Source organism: Pteropus vampyrus, unplaced genomic scaffold (genome assembly GCF_000151845.1).
Source record: "Pteropus vampyrus isolate Shadow unplaced genomic scaffold, Pvam_2.0 Scaffold1, whole genome shotgun sequence".
NCBI lineage: Eukaryota > Metazoa > Chordata > Mammalia > Chiroptera > Pteropodidae > Pteropus > Pteropus vampyrus.
The window spans coordinates 24,886,269-24,901,597 of record NW_011888782.1 but is presented as its reverse complement, the minus strand read 5'-3'; the positions used below and the strand labels follow the sequence as shown (position 1 = coordinate 24,901,597).

The window sequence follows — 15,329 nt, the reverse complement described above, 5'->3', positions numbered from 1 at the left end:
AGAGCATAAGCATACTATTAAAAGTAGAGGAGTATAAAGTGTGGGGGACATGGTTAGTGCTTGAATTTAAAAAGTGATATAAAATTGGAATGTGAGGAAAATAACTTCAACAGGCATATGCAGTATGAACTGATATGGAATATGAGGAAGAGCAAAGAGCATATCGTTTAGGAAGCTAAGGGAATAATTTGGGAATACCATGGTACAAACCCAGACAAGAGTAGTGGAAATGGAAATGCAAAAGAAGAAGTCTAGATCTCAACAGAAAGATGGCAAAAGAAGCAGATGTGAATTTTTCATGTTAATAGAGGTGTAGCTGAAAGCCATATGCAGAGATAGAGAGAGAGAAAGTGAGAGAAAAGGCTAGACGGGGAGAGAGCGGGAGAGGGAAGGAGGGCAGGCACAAGCAAGAGACTGTATCTAGTAGGGGAATTTAAGCCAAAATTTGTTTCATAATATTAAAGGGAAAAGAGACAGTTTAGAAACTTTCTTGCCTCCAATACCTTTTGAAGAGCAAAAATAATTATTACTCATTTACCTGGAAATGCTGATCTTCAATTCCTCCATATGGATGGACATCTGCCTAAGTTGATCCTTTAGAACACTGCAATTCTCCTCTCTGAGTCTAATTTCTTCTTCTTTGGTTTGAATAGCATCACTGAACTTCCTCTCCCATTTCTTGGCTTCATCTATTACCCTGTCCCGATCGTCCTGGAGGGAAGACATGCTCTTAGTGAAAGCTGCAAGCTGGGCCACAGTACTGTCCAAGTTTTCCTGAAGTTGTTTAACTTCTTTGTCTTTCTTGTCCAAAGTAATCTGAATCTCTCCAAATGTCTCTTCCAAGTAGACTTTTTCTCTACGCAATGCATCCAGTTTCTCTTGCATATTCTTCTTCTCTTTCAGGTGTTTCTCTTCTACTTGCTCTAGTCTTCGCTCAAGATCTTCATCCTTTTGTTTCATTTGGCTTTTAACTAATTCTTTACTTGACTGAAGTTCCTTTTTCAACTTGAGATTATCTGCTAGGACCCTTGCTGCTTCACTTTGAGTGTCATCTAGCAGTACTTTGAAGCTGGCTAATTCTGTTTCTGCCTTCTTGCGGTGTTCACTGGCTTGAGCCAGATTTTCTTTGGTTATTTCCAAATCTTTTTGGGACTCAGTTTGAACAAATTCTAGGGCCTTTACAGTTCTCTCTAGAGCACTAATTTTCTCTTGGTACCTGATGCAGTCCTTCTGCAGCTGCTTTACTTCTTGTTGCTTTTCTTTTAACAGCTCCTGAAGTTCCTTTGCATGGTTTTTATTGCTAGGTCCTTTCTGAGCACCTTGTATTTTCTCCAAATATTCCTTTCGTATTTCTGACTCCACCTGAGTTTTCTCCTTGACTAACTGCTGCTTTTCTTCTTCCAATTCACTCACACACTTTTTAAGGTTCTGCATTTCAGATTCTAGTAGTTCATTTTTTATTTGGGCATCTGTAACATCCTGATAATAATTCCCAATGCTTCCATTAAGTTCTGCTAATTGATTCATAAGCCTCTCTTCTAAATCATCTTTCTCTTCTTCTGCTGTCTCCTTGAGCTTGGTGACTCTAACAAGTTCTTCTTGGATTTGCTGATTTAACAGATTTATTTTGGTTACTTCTTCCCGAAGCATTTTTAGTTCGCCATCCTTTGCTGATATTTGACTCAGTAAAGCATTTTTCTCATTGTCTAAATTCTGGCTAAATTCCTTTTCTTTCTGTTTCTCTTCCTCTAAGTCAGCAATTCTTTCTTTGAGCTGATCGATCTGCTGTAAGTAGTTATTAATTTCATCATGTGAGCTGACATTCTCACCTATGTCAGGCTTGGCACTGGTCTCTGGTAGAATGGATTCTGAATATTCAGGCTTTGTGCTCATACTCAAAGAGTCTTGCTCATTAGCCTCCTCTGGGACAGGCTGTGTTGCCTCTTCAGTGATATGCATTTGGTTATGTTTCTCAATGGCCTCTAGGCTAGCTTGTTTGGATTTATTACCTTCTATCTGATGCTTTAAATCTTGAACTTCCACACTTAGAGAGTCCTTCTCAGTCATCAAAGCCTCAAACTCCTTAGAAAGGGTTTTATACTCTGTTTTGACCTTTTCTAGTTCCTCCTTCATGCTGGAATTAGTAGAAAGAAGTGCTTCCATACAATCTTTAGATGAACCTTCAGCAGGATGTACCTCTGCTCTAAGCCGGTCATTCTCTTCTTCCAACTCCAGGATTTTCTGCTGTTTAGATTTAGCAAACTTTCTCATCTTTTCTTTCATGTCCTCCATTTCCTGTTGAGCTTCCTGCAACTGCTTTTCCATTTCCTTCTTGTTCGCTTCTGTGCTTCTTAGCTTGCCATACAGTTCTTGCTTCTCTTGCCTCACGGTTTCCACCACATGCTGAATCCTTTCTGCCTCATTACTAACATTCTCATAGGACTGCAGAAGAATTTCATACTCTTTTTGTAACTCCTTGTGTTTATCTTGCCACTCAGTGCTTTCTGCAATCTTAGAACATTTCAAAGATTCAATTTCCTTCACTAAGTTTTCTTTGTCTTCAGTAAGACCCTCCAGAGCGAATTTCAGACTTTCACAAGAGCCACTGAGACTTTGATTTTCCATTAATGATCTGTCCACTTCTGTAATGAGTTTGTCTCTTTCTTCCTGAAGAAGAGCTAACTTTTCTAAGAATATATCTTTTTCTTTATTTTGGGCAGAAACTTGGTTTTCCACATTTGCCAAAGACTTTGTGAGGTGTTCAATGGTATCTCTGGCCAAAGACAACTCCTCTTGGAGACCTTTGTTTTCTTTTAGTGCTTCTTTTCGGGAAATGAGGGCAGCTTGCAGTTTCCTCTGTATTTGTTGCTTCGCTTTACTTTCTTCTCCAATCTCTTCCGGTTTTTGCTTCATTTCACAAAGTTCTACCTGTAAGTGCTTTATCTTCTCATCATGTTCTTTGGCTTGCATTTCCAGCTGTGTATGCAGAGCCTTAATTAAATCCTCTTGTTCTATCATCTCTGTCTGTACTTTAGTAAGGGCTTCTTCTTTCTTGCCAAGCTGTCCAGAAAGGGACCTAACTTCTTCTTCCTTTTTGCTTATGAGTTTTTGCAGTTCATCTAGTTCAGGTTGTAATTCTCTTAAACATTCTAATCCAGCGATTTCTAGTTGACTGCTTTCCAATTTCTGCCTCAGGCTTTCTGCACGGGCTTCAGCTTCATGGGATGCTATCTTCAGACTTTGGATTTCGAAATCCTGTTTATTTATCTGCTCTTGTAATTGAAATACCTCTTCTGATTTTTTAGTAAGTTCACTTGTTGTAGAACTCACTCTCAATTCTAACTCCTCTTTCTCAGCCTCTATGTCTTTGAGCTGGGCCTTAATTTGAGCAATAGAAGTATTGTCCTGAAGAGCATTTACATCCTCAGGATGAGGCCAGTCTGGGAACAAGTTTGATTCTGGAATAGGCGGGGCAGGTTGCTGCTCTATGGCTTTGAATAAAGGTTCTTCTAAACCTTGAGCAGGAGAGTCTGGGTTCTGCTGGTCAGTGTCTGGAAGTTTTCTCTCTACAGACTCCCTTATTTGAATCTGGAGTTGCCTTAGCTGGTATCCGATGTTCTCATTTTCCTTGCTTTGCTTGTCAAACTGTTCTTGCAAGTGATTATAGTTATCTTTCTGTTGCTTTAGCTCCTCCCTAAGATGTCTTTCCTTCTCCTGTGCCTTTTTTAGAATCACCTTGCGAGAGGTTAGTACTTCCTGTAGCTTCTTTTGGAGTTGCTCCTTTTCTTTTTCAAGGTCCAATATCTTTTTTTCCAGTTCTGGCTTCCAGTGTTCTATACCACCAGTGCAAGGTGGACTACTAACTACTTCTTTTACAGCTGCTGAGTCTCCATCACCTGCATCCTTGTTACTTGTGGTTAACTTCTGGATAATTGCTTGATGCTCAGTGATTTCTGCTTGGAGTAAATCTATTTCATTTGCCTTCTCTTGCAAGTTCTGATTCATCTGTTTGATCACAGCCTGTAACTCTTCTTTGGCTGCTGCTTTTTCTTCCAAATCCTTCCTTAAATGCTCTAGTTCTACTTCTTTCTCAGATATTGTCTGTTTTAAAGAAATTTCTATTTCTCGGCACTTAGAAATCACACATTTTTCTGACTCTTCTTTACTTTCTTTATCTTCCTCCATTTCTCTCCTCTCACACTCAGTGAATGGGATCTCTTTCCCGGATTCATCTTTCATTGTGGCCAATTCCTCTTCTAATCTACTGACTCTCTGTAGAAGTTCCTTTCTGTTAATAAGAGCTGCCTGGAGCTTTCTCTTTCTCTGCTCACTTTCTTTCTTTACAAGGTCTAATTCGCGCTGAAGCTCTTCTTTACTTATTAGCTCTGCTGGGCTCAATTCATTGTAAGTATGTTTAAGGCCAGAAACAACTTCTTTATCTTCTTCCACTTGCTCTTTTTTGGCCTCTTCAGCTCTGGATAATAAATTCAGCTGTTCTTTAAGAGTCTTAATTTCAACCCCAAGAGAAAACTTCTCTTCATTAAGCTGAACCATTTTCTCAGTCATACTAAAGCTGATTTCTGTCACTTGCTGATCTTTCTCCTCGATGGTTTGTTGAAGGGTTTCCACATCTCTCTTTTTCTCTAGTAAGAGTTGATCCATTTTTGCTATTTCAAGTTCCTTCTGTGAAAGAATCTGTGAAAGTTCTTCCATCTTATTTGAGATATCCCTCACACGTTCTGCCTCCTCAAGCACTTCACTTTCCTTCTTCTGCAGCTGGCTTTCCAGGCTTTTGATCAGTGTACTCTGCTCAGAAAACTGAAGCTGCACACCATCCAGTTCATTCTGTAAAACTTCAATTTTCACATCTTTAGATTTGGCTTCTATGCTGAGACTGTGAATCTGTTCAGTAAGTAAGTTATGATGAGTAGTTTGACTTTCGTAGTCAAGTCTTCTTTGCCTTTCTGCTTCTGCAAGGTTTACTTCCAGTTGTTGTACCTGAGCCCTCAATTCTGTTACTACACTAAGTTCCTTCACCTGAGAGAGAAGCTGGTCTCTTTCTTCAGACAAAGCAGTGTATACACTGTTGGTGTCTTCGGCATTTTTCTTAAACTCTTCAATCACCTGGGTTAGGTTGCTTATTTCCTTAGCTTTCTCATCTAAATTTTTCTCATACATTTCTTCTGCTTTATGAAAGCTAATCTCAAGCTCCAAAATTTGATTTTTTAGTCTTTCCAATTCGTCCTGGTGACACTGACAAGTACCTGGTACAGCAGAAGGGAGTTTATCAACATCGCCCTGCTTTGTTGATTTCAATTCCATTCCAGTGTCATTTAAAGGTGTTTCCTCAGATGTTCTATTTTGATGCTCAACACTCATCTGCTCTTCTTTTTCAATTGCTGGAAAACTGCTCTCTTCATTTGTCACTGGGGGAAGATGTTGCTCTGTATCTTCATGCAACATTTTCACCCTGACTGGAGGTATTCCTTCACTCTCTATCTGTTTCATTTCTTTCTGGTCAAGGACATTGGGGTCCCCATCAGCCCTTTTGCCCTGGAGCTGCAACTTAAGAAAAGCAATCTCTTCTTGAGCTTCTTTCATTTCTAACAATAAAACTGACAGTTCTTTATGTTTCTGAAAAAATGTGTTCTCTAGAACATCTTGTCTACTTTCCTCAGCAGAAGAGCTGCTCTTGTTGAGCCTGGTAACATCAACCATGCTGATCTGTTTTAAAATAAGAAAGAAAAAGCCTTAATCAAATGTTTTATAAGAAAGAGCCTAGCTAAAAAAAGAATTTTGTGCATTTTCCGAAACCTAAAACTTTTTAGTCCAAATCTCTTTTCTACCATAAAACTGCTAAATACTTTTAAAATCAGTTTTTATTTTCCAAATTGGACCTCTGAGAACACCCTATCAATCCTGCCCTGAGGTCAAACCACATTCATAAGACCTAGGAAAACCTGGAACTCGTTTTCTAGATATTCCTTACTTGGGAAACTTTATTTCTTCAGATTAAAATACCTACTTATTTCTCTCAAGAACTACTTAAAAATGAAAAGGGAAGCAGGAAAGAATTAAATTTTTCTTTCATCCCATATCAAGGAGGAAGTTATAGAATTCATGTCATTGAAATGAGAAATATTAGATAAGACAGCCATTAACAGACGAGTAGATTATCAAACAAGTACAGTAAGTCCTCACAACATCATGGACAGGTTGTTGGAACTGCAGCAAAATGACATAAATAGAAATCATTTTTATCATAGGCTAATTGATATAAACAAGAGTTAAATTCCTATGGCATCTCATCAATGTTATAATGAAATGACCTTGAATTAAATGATGTTATTTGAGGACCTGCTGTAGACTGAGATAAATTAACCAGGATCAAATAATCAAAAAGGAGTTCTGCTGGGGCCTAGGTATGAAACTATGGACTTGTTTGACAAAATATTAACAAAGTTGTTATTACAAAGATTACTGTTAGACTGCTCAATCCATATAAATTACTTCCATAATTGTTTTTTAGGGAAACAAAATCAGTGAATCTCATAGTAGATTTAATTAGTATTTTATTAAATGAATTTGGAGACAGTGTATGCAATAAAATCTCCACCTTTGCCAATACCACTTTTTTTTTCCCTAGAAAAAATTCTACTTTAATGGAAGAAAAAGCCCCATAGGATTGTCAAATAATGTAGTGGCCAAGAGCACAAGCTCTGCAGCCTGACTGCCTGAGTTCTTATCTTAGCTCTGCCAATTACCAGCAAAAGCTGGCACATACTTAAGTATTCAGTGAATATTAGCTATTATCTGGGAATCATTCTCAGCCACTGAATTAGAAAAAAAATTCATTATTTTAGATTTATTTATTTTAAGAAAAGTTATCTACTCGATTTTCATAAGCATTATTTTAAATCATTTAAAACTCTTCGCTCTCTGTATTATTCATACTCATATTTCTAGAAACCAAAACTGAAAACAGTATTCAGAATAGGGAAAAGTTTCCTTTATAATTTCTTCAGGTCACATTCCTATTCATCCATTCCTATGTACATTAAAGACTTGATACAGTCAAGGCATCACTTTTGCCAGAAGACTTCAATATAACTAACTCCTTCTTGGCTCTGTCTCTTGCCCTAAGTATTCTTATTTGCTCTTTTCTAACTTTTAGTCATACCACTTCACTCACTCCCTTTCTTTAGTCATACCCTATGTTGCTGCCTATGATATCTACAGAACTTAATTACCTTTCCAGTTCCAATAAAAAAAAATCAGTGTCATCCCCTAAGGAGAGGGCAAAGAACCAGAGAACACATCTCTTTCTAGCCACTCTCATTTTTTTTCTCTTAATACTAGTCTACCTCTTTCAGCTGAGCTTACACTTTCTATAAACCTTTTCTACTCACCTTTCGTAGTCCAAGGGATTATCTTTGTCACCCTTCCTTTTTTAATTTCTGTGTTTTTCCCTTTTCTTTTCATTGTTCTTTGTTTATTTGTTCCCCTTCTGATTGTTTTCGTTTTCTTTTTCTTATTCTTTTTTGATCTAAGTTATATTGTTCTCACCACCACTACTGCTAAGCATCTTAAAACAATATGCGCCCCCTTGGCCAAACAAGGCTCATTTTCACTCTGTCAGTGTCTATATAATGCTACAATTTTCAAAATTTAGTTCCTTTTGAAAATTACTTGAATAGAGCATCAGTGGCCCCATAAAAGGTATTGAATGAATATAAGTGTGGTGCTTAATTTTATTGTCAATTTGGTTAGACCAGTACCCAGGCACTTGGTCAAACATTACTCTAAATGTTTCTGTGAAGGTATTTTTTTAAGTGAGATTAATATTTAAATTCGTAGACTCTGAATAAAGCCTGTTATCTTCTATAATGTAGGTGGGCCTCATCCAATCAGTTGAAGGCCTTACCCAATAGAAAGACTGACCTTCTTCAAAAAGAGAGAATTCTGCCAGCAGATTGCATTCAGACTTCAACTGCAATTCTTCCCTGAGTCTCCAGCCTCCTGGTCTACCCTGTATATTTTGAATTTGCCAGCCTCCACAATTGTGTGAGCCAATTCCTTAAATCTCTCTCTCTCTCTCAAGCTAACTCCTCTTGATCTAGTTCACATTCTGGTTATTTTAAGAACACATCACTTACCTCACTGATTTCTCTATCTGCCTCTCCAGCTTTATGCTGAGCCTCCAGGAGAGTAATCTTAGAAGATAGTTTTTCTGAAAGTCACAAAATAAAGATCCTTAGAAGACATATGTAGAGAGTTTGAAAAAACAGAGGCATGATTGTGTGTGAGGTTATTTGAGATGCATAAAATAAAAGGCAAGAAATAGACAAAAGAGTTTAGGGGAGATAAAAGGCGTATTTTATTAAAAAGAAATGGCAAGAGAAGATAAAAGATAGAATGGTACTATTAGGTGATAATAATTAACCTGAGTTAATAATTAAATAGCAGAGGGCTTTAAAGTAGGATAACAGAGCATGTGACAAGAAGCAGCTATTTCTGTGGCATAAGATGGGACTTCTAGGGCAATAAACTGAATTTATCCATAATCCTATGTTCATAATATACATCTTGCATTAATATAGCACTGATAATGTCTTCAATAATCTTTCACATATGTTTATAAAGACATCAAATCTTAGCCCTGGAAGAGAACTATCCAATCTCCTCTATGACTATATGTGAAAACAATGAAATGACATGACCTACAGCTAGGCCATAGAGGGCTGGGATCAGAATCCAGTCTTCTGAGTTCTATCCCATGTCCCATTATAATGCATATATCTAAAAAGGGTATTAGTGCCTTGGAGGATAAAAATATTGTGAATTAACATGTCCCCAAGAAGCCTGTACTCCCTCTGAAAGGTTAAGACAAAGATAGTAAAGTACATCCAAATGTCTCTACATGACCTACATGGTCCCTCATGATTTGACCTCATTTATTCTAAAACCTCCTTGTCTTGTGCTTCCCCTTTTTTGTTCACCCCCAAACACTGGCCTTCTGTTTGCAAACATATCAAGATTATTCATTCCTCAGGGTTTTTGCACTGCTTTTATCTGCTTGGAATGCCTCTTTGCATGGCTGTCCCCTTTTTGTCTGTTCTTAGAAAGGCCTACCCTGACCACTCTAATGCTGCTTTCCTCTTCCCTCAGGCACACTTGCAGTAAACTATTTGATTTTTATCCTAAGACTTATCACTCTCTGAAATTTTCTTATATATATGGCCTGTCTTCCCCTCTACTACGTTCAGAGCAGTATCCTCAGCAACTTGGTTAGTGCCTGGCACATAGGATAAGCACCATAAAATTTTGCTGAATGAATGAATGTTCATGAAACAAATGAATTTAAGACAGTATATAATATGTTCAGACACATCACAAGATCATTTGAGAAATGAGTACAATAGTAGAAATGAAAGTACAAAGGGTGAGTTGAACAAAAGGTGATATATAAAACAAAGATTGCCTATGAGACACTAAAACTAATACAAAATATCTTAAGGCCAGTGATCTCTGCAGAAAAGAGCAAGGAGAATGGAACTCACATTTTTAACACCTATAAACCATAATGCGCTATAAGACAGTGACAGGCACTGTTTGTAAAACTGCAAAATAAGTATCATGGGTAAGGTCTCAAAGAAGTGTTTTGAGTGAGTTGAATAATGAGCTGAATTTGTGGTATTCTTAAAATATTAGTAATGGTGAGAATAGTCTAGAAAAGGTATAATTCCCAGTTTAGAGCTAAGGGGAACTATAAAATGGTTAAAGTAGAAATATTGGGTTCCGAGTTTAAAAAATGGTACATACTTGGTATTCATTCTCACTCTTAGAAGGTAGTGTATTAGTTAAGCTAGGATAAAATAGATCAGTAAAAGATTATTAACTACATGCTACTAAAACCATAAGGTTTTAATGGAAGAAAGTATGTCTTCATTCTTATTAACTGTTCATACACAGTTTGAGAGGATAAAATGCTAAGTTTAATGCAATCCAACAAAAGTTTATCCAGCAGCTACTATTTGCCAGGTACTATACTAGTTCTTGGCAAAGCAGAGATGAAAATAAATGGCCCCTGCCCTTGAAGAGCTCATACTTTACCTTTGAAGATCGTATTGTATAAAATATAAACATAAAGGCAGATTATTTTAACATGTTAAAGGAATGCAAAGATGTCACAGAAGCACAAAAATGCATTTAATTCAACTTTGGGGGATTAGAGTCGACTTCCTGAAAAAGGTAATGCCTTAGTTGATAGGGTTCTAAGCAGTATATAGCACAAGCGAAACCGCAAATGGTTTCTACCTTTGAAACTTTATTTTTACTGATCTCTATTACCTCATGTCACAAATTTATTACCAGGAATGTCCTTTCTTCTTTTCACTTATTTAAAAATTCATCATCTTATTAAGGTCCTATTCAAGCCATACATCCTAGAAGGTTCCCTGACCACTCCAAAGTGAATATAACACAGACATCCTGCAGCATTTATACCCTATACTGCAAAATGTTATACACTGCTATTCTGCTCGAAATAATGTGTATTAATCCTATACTTAATATACCTTCGATAACTACCAGCTCAGCTATCTAAGAAAGATCTTTATAATCATACAATCGGAGAATCTACATGTTATACACATACAGTCATAAAAGCAGAGGCTTTTGTGGGTTAAGACAGAGAATTATAGTTTTCATTTATACATACCATTCTCAGCTTTCAGTTCTTCCAGCTCTCTAGAACTAAGGAGCAAGGCTTCCTTTTCATTCTCTAGCTCTACCACTCTCTTCTGCAAAAAGGTAATATTCTCCTCTGCGACTACCTAAATTGCACAAAGACAACAGATTAATGATCCTCCACTGAAAAAGTCTCATATTAATGCCCAGACTGCCTCCAGCATTTTTGTCTCCTAAAAGTTCTATAGCTATGAAAATACTTTTAAAATAGCATCTATTTACCTGCCTACTCAATCTTTGAAGAAATGTTTTATCTAGAAAGAGAAAATATTTCACACAAACTTCCAATTTGCAGAGTTTTCAATTTAAAACTGAAGCCTAGATTACAAAGACAGAAATTCCAAGTCTATTGCATAAGAAAGAACATTTTCAGGTCCACAAACAAATAACATTATAAAATTAGATTAATGCTACCTGATAAAAAAATTAATCAGTTGAAAGAGACTGAACATAAAGACAGGCTCTCAAAGAACAGAGGCAAATGTAGTATGTACTCTTTAAGAAAGGAAGAATTATAATTGTTTTTATTTTTTCCTGGTATAGTAAAAATTTTCTTGTGCTTCTTTTATGCGTACATATTGTTTGGTTTTCCTAATGACAAGTAAATATCGAATTATGCCACATCTTTAGTTTTATGTCTTTTTATATTTATATATTTTTCTCCTTCAAGGGGATTATTCTGTATAATTTTTCATAAAATTATAGAATTGTTCAACCTTGAGGGTCTTTACAGCTCACTTAGTCCCAAACCTTCATTTGATGTTTAAAGAAACTGCAAGGAATGAATGAGTTTAAGGATTATATGGCTTTTATCCTGCGGCAAGTTCACAGTTTGCATTATACTGGGCAAGTAAAACACAGAAAAGCTACAGGTCTTTCTGGCTTGAAGAATGAGAAGGCAGACTTTGAGACAAACAAAGCCAGAATGTGAAGAGGGAAATCAGAGGCAAGAGAAAAAATTTCAGCAAGGGGAGGCCTAAATTATATATATGAACTTCTGAACAATGAATTAAGCATTTGCAAGGCTGACTTGAAGTAGTAATCCAGATAAGGCAAAATAATGCAACTGAGTTTTGAGTGGCTGCCTGCCATAGGCCACGGTTTGTGGTTTGAGTTCAAATTGCTGGCTGATAAAAAGTAATCAAAACACTTCAGTTTAGAAATAACAGAAAAGAGTCTTGAGACCAGAACATTCACAATACTCAGGATTTACTACAAAATCACACATTACACAAAGAAATAGGGAAACCTGACCCATTTTCAAAACAAACAATCAACAGACACCAAGCAAAAATGATGCAGATTTTAGAATTAGCAAACAATGATTTTAAAGACACTATTATAACTATGAGCAGGATGTAAAGAAAAATATGCTTATAATAAATGAAAAGATAGGAAGAAAGACAACACAAATTACCAATATCAAGAATGGGAGAGGTGGGAGTGACGTCAGAAACATGGTGGAGTGAGAGATGTCTTCATACCTCTCCCCTTAAAACAATAATAGGCTGAACATCTAAAACTCAACAAAAAACACCCAAACCGCACACCAGCACATCTGAGAGTGAGATCTGCTCATAAGACAAACAACAAAATAGGCAGAAAAATTATTTGAAGAAATAACAGCCAAAATAACAGTTGAACATTAAGTTTATACATGTAAGGATCTTAACAAAAGCTAGGCAAGAAAAATTACAGATAAAACTACTACTAAGTACATCACAAACAAGGATAAAGAAGAAAGTCTTAATGTTAAAATCGTGGTCTGGCAATACACTAGTGGTTACCAGAGAGTACGGAGAAAGGGGTAGGTGGAAGGTAGATGGGTAAAAGGGGTCAAATATGTGGTGACAGAAAGAAATCTAACTATGAGAGGTGAATACACAATGTAAATATATATATGCCTTACTGTTAAAATGTACAGCTGAAACTTACTGGATTTCGTTAACCAATGTCACCGTAAAAAAAATAAATAAATTTAAATAAATAAACAAATAAAATTGTGGTCCGGGGCTCCTATCTTTTATTAATATAATACATATTGCACCTACAGTATAAATAGTATAAGAGTTTATGATTACAAGGTTTCTACATTTTAAGTGAAGTGGTACAGTATTAACTCTAAGATGACTGAATGGTTAAGAATGTATATTGTAAAAAAGATACATCATGCTAACACTAGTCAAAAGAAAAATAGAGTAGCTATTTAATATCAGAGTAAGTATATCTCAGAGCAAAGTATGTCACCAGGACTAAAAAAGGTTATTCCATAATGATAAATGGGCCACTTAATCAAGACGACATAAAAATCCTAAATGTTTAAACCCCAATAACATGGCTTGAAAATGCATGATACAAAAAATGACAGAACTACAAGGAGAAATAGATAAATCTACAACTATTAACTGAGATTTCAATACCTGTCTTAACAGTTGAGAGAATAAGTAGACAAAAGCAGCAAGAATATAGTACATCTGAATAACACTATCAACCAACCTTACATGGTTGACATTCATAGAACATCATAACCAACAACAGCAGACTACACATTATTTTCAAGTATATATGGAACATTTACCAAAATCGATAATATTCTTTGCCAGAAGACAAGTCATAATCAATTCTAAAAGATGCAAGTCATATAAAATAGGTGCTCTAACTTCAATGAAATTAAATTAAAAATCAGAAAGATCTCTAGACATATTACCCTCAAATATTTGGAAACTTAATATTCCAGGGGGCAAAGAAAAAAATCAAAAGAAAAATTGTATTTCGAACTGAGTGAAAAAAACACAACAGAATCTGTGGGATGCTGCTAAAGCAAATTTTAGGGGGAAATTTATAGTACAAAATGCCTCTATTACAAATAAGAAAAGTCTCAAACTAATGTCCTTGGATTCCACCTTAAGAAGCTAGGAAGAAATCAAATCCAAAGTAAGGAGAAGAAAGGAAATAACAAAGATCAAAGTATAAATCAATAAAATAGGACACAGAGAACAACAGAAAATCAATGAAGCCAAAGCTGGTTTTGAGATCAGTAAAGATGGTAAACCTCTGTGCAGTCTAACTTGAAAGAAAATACAAATTATCAACATCAAAAATGAGAGAGGTGGGAGTGACGTCAGAAACATGGCAGAGTGAGAGATGTCCCCATACTTCTCCCCTTGAAACAATAATAAGCTGAACATCGAAAACTCAACAAAAAAAAACCAAACTGCACACCAACACATCTGAGCGTGGAATCTGCTCATAAGAGCTACCACAGGTCAGAACCCCAGGAGTCGGGCAGTAGATTGGGAGAAACAAAGAAGCTGCTTCTCACAGCCAGAGCTCCCAGCAGGAGGAGGAGGCGTGGACAAGGTACTGCAGGTTGCCTGAACAGCCCTGCCTGGGAGAGCTGTGAGCTCCATGTGGCTAGCAGCAGTGCCCAGGCATCAGGAAGGAAAGCAGAGAAGTGGAAATGGATGGCAAAGAAGTGGGGACCACAGAGAAACAACAGTTGATTATTACCAGCCATTTATGCAAAACGTGAGGCTAAGCTACAGACCCCATCACTCAATGCAGAGAGCCCGTGCCCCTCCTCCAAAACTGAACAAGGGGGAGCCCCAGAGGAATCTGAGCAAATGCTACTGAAACTGTTGCTAACACTGACAGGGACTGAGACTGAGGACAGTGAGCGTGATTGAATATCTATATGAAAAAAAAAAGGCATTATTAAGACTTTATATAAAGCAGGAATCCAAGAGGCTTAGGCATCACCTACTGGAAACCAAAAGAAAAAATGCCTTCTTTGCAACAGGCTAAAGAGAGACCTTTGTGTAATAAATCTCCTTTCTGGAAAAAAAAAGCAGAATACATTTCCATTAATGCCTTGGTAGAGAAATAGTCCATTAAACACCATGAACAACCAAGGTGACAAGGCAGCTCAGAAAGAAAGAGAAAAATCTCCAGAAAATAAGCTTAAAACATAGAAATATGCGACAAAGAAGGTACTTCTCAAAAAACTCAATGAGATCCAAAACAATTCATATCAACGATTTCAGGAATTGAAAAAACACCTATTTGAGCAGAATAAGTTCTTTAGCAAGGAGATTGAAAAACTCAAAAAGAACCAAATAGAACTTCTGGAGATGAAGAACATATTGCAAGAGATGAAAAACAAAATAGCAAACTTGGGAAATAGAGTGAACCAAATGGAGGAAAGGATCAGTGATATCGAAGATAGAAACCTAGAAATAAATTGGAAGGAAAAAGAGAAAAACCGAAGAATGAAAAATAGTGAAAAAGAAATACAAAAACTAGCTGATACCATTAGGAGAAGAAATATAAGAATAATGGGCATTATCAAAGGCGAGGAAAAGGAGCAGAGACTAGAAAGCATTTTCAGACAAATAGTCGACAAGAATTTTCCAAATCTAAGGAATGAGCTGGAGCTTGGAATTCAAGAAGTCAACAGAACACTCAATGATCTCAACTCAAAAAGGCCTTCACCAAGACACATTGTATTAAAGTTATCAAAAATCAATGACAACGAAAGAATTCTCAGGACATCCAGGGAAAAGAAGATGGTAACTTATAAA

The 15,329-nt window shown here is 36.5% G+C and overlaps 1 protein-coding gene across 6 annotated transcripts in view; it reads right to left on the bottom strand.

Moving 5' to 3' along the window:
- Positions 1-15,329, bottom strand: part of GOLGB1 (golgin B1) — a 95,008-nt gene that overhangs the window by 25,989 nt on the left and 53,690 nt on the right. For all 6 annotated transcript variants that reach the window (XM_011372107.2, XM_023521974.1, XM_011372033.2 and 3 more), the window contains 3 exons: positions 10,721-10,835; positions 8,157-8,230; positions 539-5,724 (listed from right to left, as the gene is read on the bottom strand). In XM_011372107.2, the coding sequence (XP_011370409.1) occupies positions 539-5,724; positions 8,157-8,230; positions 10,721-10,835 (5,375 nt within the window). The remainder of the gene's footprint in view (positions 1-538; positions 5,725-8,156; positions 8,231-10,720; positions 10,836-15,329) is intronic.